We start from the raw sequence: 12,051 nt of genomic DNA, 5'->3' as shown, positions 1-12,051 counted from the left end.
TAACCCAATTAATGGAATGGTATCCAACACATGGTTTCTTTTTTTTCCTCTTTTTTTCTTTACCCCGTTTTCTCCCCAATTTCATGGTATCCAATTGTTTTAGTAGCTACTATCTTGTCTCATCGCTACAACTCCCTTACGGGCTCGGGAGAGATGAAGGTTGAAAGTCATGCGTCCTCCGATACACAACCCAACCAAGCCGCACTGCTTCTTAACACAGCGCGCATTCAACCCGGAAGCCAACCGCACTAATGTGTCGGAGGAAACACCATGGGCCTCGGTTAGCGCGCACTGCGCCCGGCCCGCCACAGGAGTCGCTGGTGCAAATTGAGACAAGGACATCCCTTACCGGCCAAACCCTCCCTAACCCGGACGACGCTAGCCCAATTGTGCGTCGCCCCACGGACCTCCCGGTCGCGGCCGGTTACGACAGAGCCTGATGGCACAGCTGGCGCTGCAGGACAGCGCCCTTAACCACTGCGCCGCCCGGGAGGCCCCAACACATGGTTTTCAACACATGGTTTCCTTGTGTTTGATGCCATTCCAGCCATTATTATGAGCCTCCCCTCAGCAGCCTCCTGTGATCCAGAGATTCTTACCTTTGCCTCGATTCGGCAGTCACGACATTTGTAGATCTTTACGATAGCAACATTAGCAGCTAATTAGCATTTCATTTTTTTTGTGGGGGGGGTAAATACAGGCAAATATATTGATGAAAGACACCTCGTCTGAGAGAGATTTACAAGGTTATCAAAACGTCACGGTGAGTCTACACCTAACACAGCCCTTATTTTAAGTGTTTCTAAAATCCCCAATGGGGAAAAATGATTGGAACCATTTCCCTGTTTGACCGCTAGGTTTTCTGGGTATTATGACTCATGCTGTGGTACTGTATAGGACAGGGCATAATCCACACGCTGCTTAATTCACTAACATTTAACAATTAAATCTGTTTTAGTACTGGGTCTAGTACAGTAACAAGGGTGGGACAAATTTAGAGGTCGAGGAGAGGGGGAAATCACATTTCATACAGATATTATTATACATTTAAATTAATCCAGATTATTATTAAATTCCAGTAATTTCCCCCATCTTGGCCCCCTGCCCATATCTAATATGCAAGGGCCTTTAGGCCTTAAGGTTAACTCCTCACTCAGTTCCTCTGAGTTCCTCTAATGTCCATCTGCACTGTGCCAAAGGGAGGGGGTCGGGAACTAGGGAGGGGGTGGAGTCCCGCAGGTAATAGGGTTTGTGATTGGTGCTTTTTTTTGTAGGTCCGCCTCCCCCGTGGCCATTGGTCAGAGCATTGGGTTGGGTTTGATCAGGGCGCTCGTCAGTCCCCGAGGATGACCTTGACAAAGCTAGCCACGTCGGTGTCTAAGGATTCATGGGAGATGAAGAAGGGATGTTGCTGGGATGGAGAGAAGAAACCACAAGAAAAGAAGAGACTGATTTATGCAGAATCAAATATAACATTAAAATAATATCCTCAACAACAGTTTGATATATAATCAATTGCATTGATTGGATAAAAATCTAAACGATGTGGGGAGAAGATTAAATGGGGAGATGATGTGTCTCCTGACCCCTCCTGTCTCAGCCTCCAGTATTTATGATGCTATAATTTATGTGTCAGGGGGCGAGGGTCAGTCTGTTATATCTGGAGTATTTCTCCTGTCTTATCCGGTGTCCTGTGTGAATTTAAGTATGCTCTCTCTAATTCTCTTTTTCTTTCTTTCTTTCTCTCGGAGGACCTGAGCCCTAGGACCATGCTTCAGGACTACCTGGCCTGATGTCTCCTTGCTGTCCCCAGTCCACCGGGCCGTGCTGCTACTCCAGTTTCAACTGTTCTGCCTGCGGCTATGGAACCCTAACCTGTTCACCGGACGTGCTACCTGTCCCAGACCTGCTGTTTTCAACTCTCTAGAGACAGCAGGAACGGTAGAGATACTCTGAATGATTGGCTATGAAAAGCCAACTGACATTTACTCCTGAGATGCTGACCTGTTGCACCCTCGACAACCACTGTGATTATTATTATTTGACCATGCTGGTCATTTATGAACATTTGAACATCTTGGCCATGTTCTGTTATAATCTCCACCCAGTACAGCCAGAAGAGGACTGGCCACCCCGCATAGCCTGGTTCCTCTCTAGGTTTCTTCCTAGGTTTTGGCCTTTCTAGGGAGTTTTTCCTAGTCACCGTGCTTCTACACCTGCATTGCTTGCTGTTTGGGGTTTTAGGCTGGGTTTCTGTACAGCACTTTGTGACATCAGCTGATGTAAGAAGGGCTTCATAAATGCATTTGATTGAAATTTGATTGATTCCAAAACATGATGTATCACTGGACTAAGTCTGCCATCTAGTGGTGAACTAATAGTAAATGCAAGAGGACACATTATTGTGTCCACATAACGGGAGATCTCCTAAATTCAAAACACACTCACCATGAGTTCTGGGTAGTTTGGCCGCTCTTTGGAATTTTTCTTTAAGCTGAGAATGAAAATGGGCAATGAGATAGAAGATTAGATTCGTAATATCTGGTAGGGTATCTCCCAGTCCAGGCAGACTGAATGATTGCATCAGCTGCAAGCGAACGTGGAACTGTTAACAGAGTAAAAATAACAGTTGAGAAGAAACAAAAGAGACAGAGATAAAAAAAATACAATAAATTGTAGTTCAGTGTTCAGTGTTCAGTGTTCAGCATGTGATCTATCCTCCCTTCTGCCATGTGGGAGTTCATTAGCTCTGGGATAAAAGAAACAAATAAATGCCATGACTGAAACTTAACTGGATCTCAGATTGATTGTCTGGGGCCAAGTAGATCTCTTCTTACTGAAACTGGATTTGATTGGTTGTCTGGGGCCAAGTAGACCTCTTCTTACTGAAACTGGATTTGATTGGTTGTCTGGGGCCAAGTAGACGTCTTCTTACCGAAACTGGATTTGATTGGTTGTCTGGGGCCAAGTAGACGTCTTCTTACCGAAACTGGATTTGATTGGTTGTCTGGGGCCAAGTAGATGTCTTCTTACAGAAACTGGATTTGATTGGTTGTCTGGGGCCAAGTAGACGTCTTCTTACCGAAACTGGATTTGATTGGTTGTCTGGGGCCAAGTAGACGTCTTCTTACTGAAACTGGATTTGATTGATTGTCTGGGGCCAAGTAGATGTCTTCTTACCGAAACTGGATTTGATTGGTTGTCTGGGGCCAAGTAGACGTCTTCTTACTGAAACTGGATTTGATTGATTGTCTGGGGCCAAGTAGACGTCTTCTTACTGAAACTGGATTTGATTGGTTGTCTGGGGCCAAGTAGATGTCTTCTTACCGAAACTGGATTTGATTGGTTGTCTGGGGCAAAATTAACCTTCCCTTTCATCTAAGAAAGTCATGACCATCATGCTTTTAGAGAAAGAGGCTAATTTTGTACATATTAAAACTGTGAGAATGCCTAATTCCAGTCCCCTTGCTTAGAGGGTCCGGGATCTTCGTCGAGATAATTTATATGTAGAAGGAGTGAAAAGCTCAGTTCTGGCGACTTTTTTTAGAAAGGACATTACACCTCAAAGTGTATTAAAATAAAAAATGACGCTGACACCATCTAAAGTAGAATTTCTATGCATGGTCTATATTATCAGATGTGCTATTAGCAATAAGCACGATCAACTTCAGCCTATAACATGCAGCATAATTAGGGTTCATCCATCTGCATTTACTTCACTGGACACATTCAGATTGTCATTATTAAGAATACTAATAACTGTATTATAAATATGAATACATATAATTCATTAACTCATTCTTATTCACTCAACATTTTATTTTGTGGATTCTAATGACAAAGTATGTCATTTTCCTTTTAAAGACGCCACTGCCCCTTTAAGAGCTATGTTGTGCAGCTGTGCCTAACGGACACTAACGGAGGAAGTTATTTCTGATTTCCTATCATTTGGCAAATGCAAATCGGCCCTGGGTAGAGTAGGGCCTGACTTTGTGGGCCTGGGTAGAGTAGGGCCTGACTTTGTGGCCCTGGGTAGAGTAGGGCCTGACTTTGTGGCCCTGGGTAGAGTAGGGCCTGACTTTGTGGCCCTGGGTAGAGTAGGGCCTGACTTTGTGGCCCTGGGTAGAGTAGGGCCTGACTTTGTGGCCCTGGGTAGAGTAGGGCCTGACTTTGTGGCCCTGGGTAGAGTAGGGCCTGACTTTGTGGCCCTGGGTAGAGTAGGGCCTGACTTTGTGGCCCTGGGTAGAGTAGGGCCTGACTTTGTGGCCCTGGGTAGAGTAGGGCCTGACTTTGTGGCCCTGGGTAGAGTAGGGCCTGACTTTGTGGCCCTGGGTAGAGTAGGGCCTGACTTTGTGGCCCTGGGTAGAGTAGGGCCTGACTTTGTGGGCCTGGGTAGAGTAGGGCCTGACTTTGTGGCCCTGGGTAGAGTAGGGCCTGACTTTGTGGCCCTGGGTAGAGTAGGGCCTGACTTTGTGGCCCTGGGTAGAGTAGGGCCTGACTTTGTGGCCCTGGGTAGAGTAGGGCCTGACTTTGTGGCCCTGGGTAGAGTAGGGCCTGACTTTGTGGCCCTGGGTAGAGTAGGGCCTGACTTTGTGGGCCCGGTTAGAGTAGGGCCTGACTTTTTGGGCCTGGGTAGAGTAGGGCCTGAACTTTTTGGGCCTGGGTAGAGTAGGGCTGACTTTGTGGCCCTGGGTAGAGTAGGGCCTGACTTTGTGGCCCTGGGTAGAGTAGGGCCTGACTTTGTGGCCCTGGGTAGAGTAGGGCCTGACTTTGTGGGCCCGGTTAGAGTAGGGCCTGACTTTGTGGGCCTGGTTAGAGTAGGGCCTGAACTTTTTGGGCCTGGGTAGAGTAGGGCTGAGGCTTTGTGGCCCTGGGTAGAGTAGGGCCTGACTTTGTGGCCCTGGGTAGAGTAGGGCCTGACTTTGTGGGCCTGGTTAGAGTAGGGCCTGACTTTGTGGGCCCGGTTAGAGTAGGGCCTGACTTTGTGGGCCTGGTTAGAGTAGGGCCTGAACTTTTTGGGCCTGGGTAGAGTAGGGCTGAGGCTTTGTGGCTCTGGGTAGAGTAGGGCCTGCACTTTGTGGGCATGGCTAGGGTAAGGCTGAGGCTTTGTGGGCATGAGGGCTGAGAAAATTCATGCCTGTGCAGGGCTCTAGTGTGTATGCCTGATATTGTGGGGTAAGAGTATCCCCAATGCCCCATTTTACATGTTTATAGACCACTCTTCCATTTTACATGTTTATAGACCCCTCTTCCCATTGGACATGTTTATAGACCCCTCTTCAACAGGAGGATAGTCTCTATTCAAGACAGAGGAGAGGTTTTCTCAGGTATTCCAATTTCCTATTGTCGCATAAACAGTTGAGTCACCGGGGTATAAAACAATGCTGTTGATCCACTTCTGGAAAATCCTGCTTTAACATCTGACCCGGCTGAATTAAACCACAGCTCTACTGGTAAATTATGCCAAAGCCCAGCTAAACGTGGGATAAACATCCTGGTAAGAGATTAATGATGAATACCTGCATGCATGAGTAATAACAGGACTTGAGATGGTACTTAGAATGTGGATACACAATGTGCAGTATGTGACCATTTATCAAAGAGAGATTAGCACTGGTCAAATGCAGTGCATTACATACGAGAAGCAATAGGTTCCATTTTGGACAGCCGTAAGACCGACAACAACTAGGGCCGACATTGTACAACACAACAGACAAAGATAACCGATGAGCAAGGTTCAAAATGTTGGGGAAAATGACATTTATGTTCCTCTACCGTAGGTCTACATGTAAAACAAATTCATAACAATTATGGGAAGGGAAAAACACAACATGAGTAGATAGGAAATACTTGGTGTGAAGACCTAACAGTGGACATAACAGGCTGGTGAGAGTGAATGTTAAGACACTCCACAGAGGGTAGCTACAGGTAGCCTGGAGGGACTAGATGTTCAGGAGAGAAATGGTCTTGTGAGTCTCACAGGTAGCCAACAAGTACAGGTAGCCTGGAGGGACTAGATGATGACAGTCCCCAGATGATGTACAGGTAGCCTGGAGGGACTAGATGAACAGGTAGCCTGGAGGGACTAGGTGATGTACAGGTAGCCTGGAGGGACGAGATGAACAGGTAGCCTGGAGGGACTAGATGAACAGGTAGCCTGGAGGGACTAGGTGATGTACAGGTAGCCTGGAGGGACTAGATGATGAACAGGTAGCCTGGAGGGACTAGATGATGTACAGGTAGCCTGGAGGGACTAGATGATGTACAGGTAGCCTGGAGGGACTAGATGATGTACAGGTAGCCTGGAGGGACTAGGTGATGTACAGGTAGCCTGGAGGGACTAGATGATGTACAGGTAGCCTGGAGGGACTAGATGATGAACAGGTAGCCTGGAGGGACTAGATGATGTACAGGTAGCCTGGAGGGACTAGATGATGTACAGGTAGCCTGGAGGGACTAGATGATGTACAGGTAGCCTGGAGGGACTAGATGATGTACAGGTAGCCTGGAGGGACTAGGTGATGTACAGGTAGCCTGGAGGGACTAGATGATGTACAGGTAGCCTGGAGGGACTGGATGATGAACAGGTAGCCTGGAGGGACTAGATGATGAACAGGTAGCCTGGAGGGACTAGATGATGTACAGGTAGCCTGGAGGGACTAGATGATGTACAGGTAGCCTGGAGGGACTAGATGATGTACAGGTAGCCTGGAGGGACTAGGTGATGTACAGGTAGCCTGGAGGGACTAGGTGATGTACAGGTAGCCTGGTCCTAGATCTGTTTCTGATGCCAACTCTAACTGTCGTCTCTGGCATAACAATCATAACAATGACCATAGTTGGAAAGAAAAGAAAGACAGCCATAACAGATATAGAACCAGACTAGCTTTACAGGGAGAGGAGAACATACCACAGGGAGGTGAAGTCAACCAACTCAGGGGAGAACTGGTCAGCAGGGAGCTGGGGCGATGGTTCCTCCACCACCTGCTTCAGCTGCTGGAAGGGCGTACCCCAGGAGTCATAGGGGAACCGCAGGATGGCCAGTTCAATCTGAAGAAGGGGGCACAGGATATCACAGGGAACAAGATATGACAGGGAATAGAGGTCAGGCACCATTGTATTACTGTACATAAAATGCAGAAAAGTGAAATATGATGGACATAAAAGTGTGCAATTGGGTGGTTTATGACCCTGGACAGTGTTACATTACTGAAAACTACCAGAGGCAGTTGGGGAGGACCATCAAATTTATTTTAAAAACCAAAACTGTTCTTTGGGTGTGACACAGTTCAGGACGTGCAAATGAGAGCTAGGAATATGTAACAACTCTCCTAATAAAATGTCTAGACACCAGTTAGAGCAGAGCCGTAGTGGGTCATCGTGTCTCACAGAGAAGGCTTTCTGTTAAACACGAAGAACCTGTTCTGTATGAACAGCAATGCATTTCAATTCAGTAGAACTCTTATCTGCTCACGTAAGGCTATTACTGGCAATGAATACAACGTACTGGTTACATAGTGAAGATATCATTCAGGAAAAATTAAATATTATTATTTATCTGTAGTTACTGTACCTGACCTTACGGTATCAGAGGTTGCTAGTTTAATGTATATATATATTTTTTTTTAATATACCTACTAGTGTAATAATCACATAACAATTTTGTTATAATAAATTAAAGCTGCATAAATATTAATAATAAAAAGTTATATAAAATTGAGACTCACCATAGTGATTCCTAAACTCCAAATGTCAGACTTGACATTGTAGCCTTTCTGATTAGTCTCTGGGTTGATCCTCTCCGGCTAGGGGACAGAATGACACACACACACACACACACACACACACACACGCACACGCACACGCACACGCATCACTTTAGCGTCGCTAACTGACAGTTGTCCTAGACGACCCAACCTCCTCCGTCATCTGTACCTCTTGGAACACACACAGCCCGGTCTGTTCTCTGAGCGTTACCATGGCACTAAAAGACTGCCTCAGTCAATCAAATGGCCCCGTGGACACACTGTTTGGGCACACTGGAGGTTATTAAAAGGGTAGCTAGCATAAACGTTACCACGTGTGACATATGGATTTGCATTAGTAAACACATCAAAAAGGCCCACTGCAAAGTTACCTCTCTTTTTGATTTTTTTAAACATAATTATTAAGATACTTTAAACCCCTTTTTTTAAACCCCTTTTTTCGAGATATCCAATTGGTAGTTACAGTCTTGTCCCATCGCCGCAATTCCCGTACAGACTCGGGTGAGGCGAAGGTCGAGAGCCGTGCATCCTCAGAAACACGAGCCTGTCAAGCCGCACTGCTTCTTGACACGCTACTCGCTAAACTCGGAAGTCAGGCGCACCAATGTGTCGGAGGAAACACGGCACAACTGGCGACCGTCTCAGCCACTAGAGCGCGATGGGAAGAGGACATCCCGGCCGGCCAAACCCTCCCCTAACCGGGACGACGCTGGGCCAATTGTGCGCCGCCTCATGGGTCTCCCAGTTGCGGCCAGCTGCGACTCAGCCGGGATCGAACCAGGATCTGTAGGATGCAGTGCCTTAGACCGCTGCGCCTCTCGGGAAGCAAAACCTATCCTAATTCTGAAGCATGCTGAAGGATGCTGAAGGAAAATGTTTTTCCGGGGTGTGATGTAATATGGGGTGGCAGGGTAGCCTAGTGGTTAGAGCGTTGGACTAGTAACCGAAAGGTTGCAAGTTCGAATCCCCGAGCCGACAAGGTACAAATCTGTCATTCTGCCCCTGAACAGGCAGTTAACCCACTGTTCCTAGGCGGTCATTGAAAATAACAATTTGTTCTTAACTGACTTGCCTAGTTAAATAAAGGTAAAAAATAATAATTAACAGCCAGCCTATTCCCTATAATGTAAACTCCAGCAGAAATAACTTCAAATTAAACCAAATCGTTTCCACTGAGCTAGAGCCCAACTACTGAAGACCAGCTAGAACACAACTAAAACATAACCACAGATTAGGAGCAAAGAGAGATAGCGAACTAAAATGTAACATAAATGTAGAGCAGACTAACAGATTGATGGCTGGGGCCCATCCTGGTAAAACTTTGAAAAAAGTACTGAGGTAGCTACCAAAGCGAGGGGGAGGAGGGCACCTCGCCGGGCCGATGGACTCAGGGAAACCCAAAAATTGATAGATTCCAGATGTCCGTCAGCTAGCGCGCTAGCACTAAGTCAAGGTGGAAAAAAATTACAAAAACTGCCGTAGCCTACTTCAGAGACCATGCCGAAAAGTTGACAAAACAGAAAGGAGAACAGACGAGGTACTACACAATTAGAGCAAGCAGGTATGACTTTCTCTTTCGTTTTTAGCCCATGGCAAGAAGGTACCAAAACCTGCCATGCTAACGAGTTCCCACTAGATAATATCACAGCCACAAAGTCTGAAAGGCATGCTGCATTGACGCACCCCATCTGCTCCTTGTTTGATGGATTGTAGCTCACCACTGCATACCCACAACCACCCACCCCCACACAACTGCTCACCCACAACCACCCACCCCCACACAACCGCTCACCCACAACCACCCACCCCCACACAACCGCTCACCCACAACCACCCACCCCCACACAACCGCTCACCCACAACCACCCACCCCCACACAACCGCTCACCCACAACCACCCCCCCCCACAACCGATCCCCAGGACCAATGTAGAATGCATGCACATGACTAAGTCGCTTTGGATAAAAGCGTCTGCTAAATGGCATATATTATATTATTATTATATTAACCGCTCACCCACAACCACCCACCCCCACACAACCGCTCACCCACAACCACCCACCCCCACACAACCGCTCACCCACAACCACCCACCCCCACACAACCGCTCACCGCCATGTAGGGCTTGCAGCCTGCGTCCATGGTCTTGGCCACAGAGTCCACAAGGTAACCACTGATCCCAAAGTCACACATCTTCACCTGCCCCTGGGTGTTGATCAATATGTTGGATGGCTTCACATCTGAGGTGAGAGAGTGAGAGAGTAAGAGAGTAAGAGAGTAAGAGAGTAAGAGAGTAAGAGAGTAAGAGTGTGAGAGTGTGAGAGTGTGAGAGTGTGAGAGAGTGAGAGAGAGTTGAGAGTTGAGAGTGAGAGTGAGAGAGAGAGAGAGTGAGAGATGAGAGAGTGAGAGTGTTAGAGTGAGAGTGAGAGAGTGAGAGTAGGAAAACAGAGAAATAGAAGAGTGTCATGAGATGGAAGTGAAAGTCAGTTAGTCCAATGCAGACCTATTGTACAACATCTTTTAAAGTGATTTCCTTAGCCTCAGGAACATAACTACGATGCAGTGTATCCGTCTCGCTCAACACAGCCCACAAAACACATCTGTAAAAATGCTATGTAAAATACTGTTTCAAGTAACATCGTTGTTTTTGTTACATCGCAAACGGATGTGGCAGGTTCCCCGCTAAAGCTTCCAGATTTAAAAAGATGGACACTAGTGTAAACTGTTGTAAGATGTACCCAAGAGGGAGATATACATAACATACCGTATATAAAACCTTCTATTTTACTCTGTGCTTGATCTTACCTCGGTGGATGACTGACAGATTGCTGTGCAGATGTTCCAGAGCCTTCACTGTCTGTAACGAGGGAGGTTGGAACATTAGAACAGAACACAAGGTTGGAACATTAGAACAGAACACAAGGTTGGAACATTAGAACAGAACACAAGGTTGGAACATTAGAACAGAACACAAGGTTGGAACATTAGAACAGAACACAAGGATGGAACATTAGAACAGAACACAAGGATAGAACATTAGAACAGAACACAAGGATAGAACATTAGAACAGAAGAGACATATCAGCAACTGGAGAAGGATATCAACATGGAGAATGCAGGTATAACTTCCCAAACATAGCCATTAGTTTGCATCTAGTATTTATTCATTTACATTTACATTTAAGTCATTTAGCAGACGCTCGTATCCAGAGCTACTTACAAATTGGTGCATTCACCTTATGACATATATTAAACATCTAGCATGAATTCAGTCATTTTGTATTGTAATAGCCTCTTGGTCGAGAGACTGGCAATATGTTAATATACTGAACAAAAATATAAACACAACATGTAAAGTGTTGGTCCCATGTTTCATGAGCTGAAATAAAAGATCCCAGAACATTTCCATTCGAACAAAAAGCTTATTTCACTCTAATGTTGTGCACAAATTGTTTTACATCCCTGTTAGTGAGCATTTATCCTTTGCCAAAATAATCCATCCACCTGACAGGTGAGGCATATCAAGAAGCTGATTAAACAGCATGATCATTACACAGGTGTACCTTGTCCAAGGGACAACAAAAGACCACTTTAAAATGTGCAGTTTTGCCAAACAACACAATGCCACAGATGTCTCAAGTTTTGAGGGAACGTGCAATTGGCATGCTGGAATGTCCACCAGAGCTGTTGCCAGATAATTTAATGTTCATTTCACTACCATAAGCCACCTCCAATGTCATTTTAGAGAATTTGACAGTACATCCAACCGGCCTCACAACCACAGACCACCTGTAACCGTGCCAGCCCAGGACCTCCACCACCGGCTTTGTCACCTGCGGGATCGTCTGAGCTTGCCAGCTGATGAAACTGTGGGTTTGCACAACCAAATAATTTCTGCACAAACGGTCAGAAACGTCTCAGGGAAGCTCATCTGCGTGCCCGTCGTCCTCACTTGACCTGACTGCTGTTCGGCGTCGTAACCGACTTCAGTGGGCAAATGCTCACCTTCTATGGCCACTGGCACGCTGGAGATGCTCTTCACAGCTGAATCCCGGTTTCAACTGTACCGGGAAGCTGTTGTGTGGGTGAGCGGAATACTGATGTCAACGTTGTGAACAGAGTGCCCGTAGTAGTGGTGGGGTTATGGTATGGGCAGGAATAAGTTAAGGACCATGAACACAATTGCATTTCAGTGATGGACATTTTAATGAGATTGTCGTGCCATTCATCACCTCATGTTTCTGCATGATAATGCACGGCCCCATGTCGCAAAGATCAATTCCTG

The 12,051-nt window shown here is 46.3% G+C and overlaps 1 protein-coding gene across 1 annotated transcript in view; it reads right to left on the bottom strand.

Annotated features, from left to right (window-relative positions):
• Nucleotides 1–359: 359 nt before the first annotated feature.
• Nucleotides 360–12,051, bottom strand: part of map2k6 (mitogen-activated protein kinase kinase 6) — a 50,345-nt gene continuing 38,653 nt past the window's right edge. The window contains exons 7-12 of the mRNA XM_046357585.1: nt 10,572–10,623; nt 9,879–10,006; nt 7,728–7,805; nt 6,911–7,050; nt 2,449–2,494; nt 360–1,411 (exon numbers count right to left, since the gene is read on the bottom strand). Coding sequence (XP_046213541.1) covers nt 1,334–1,411; nt 2,449–2,494; nt 6,911–7,050; nt 7,728–7,805; nt 9,879–10,006; nt 10,572–10,623 — 522 coding nt within the window. The 3' untranslated portion in view covers nt 360–1,333. The remainder of the gene's footprint in view (nt 1,412–2,448; nt 2,495–6,910; nt 7,051–7,727; nt 7,806–9,878; nt 10,007–10,571; nt 10,624–12,051) is intronic.

Source organism: Oncorhynchus gorbuscha, linkage group LG07, assembly GCF_021184085.1.
Source record: "Oncorhynchus gorbuscha isolate QuinsamMale2020 ecotype Even-year linkage group LG07, OgorEven_v1.0, whole genome shotgun sequence".
NCBI lineage: Eukaryota > Metazoa > Chordata > Actinopteri > Salmoniformes > Salmonidae > Oncorhynchus > Oncorhynchus gorbuscha.
The sequence above is the reverse complement of the archived record's forward strand: the minus strand, read 5'-3'. Positions and strand labels throughout refer to the sequence as shown.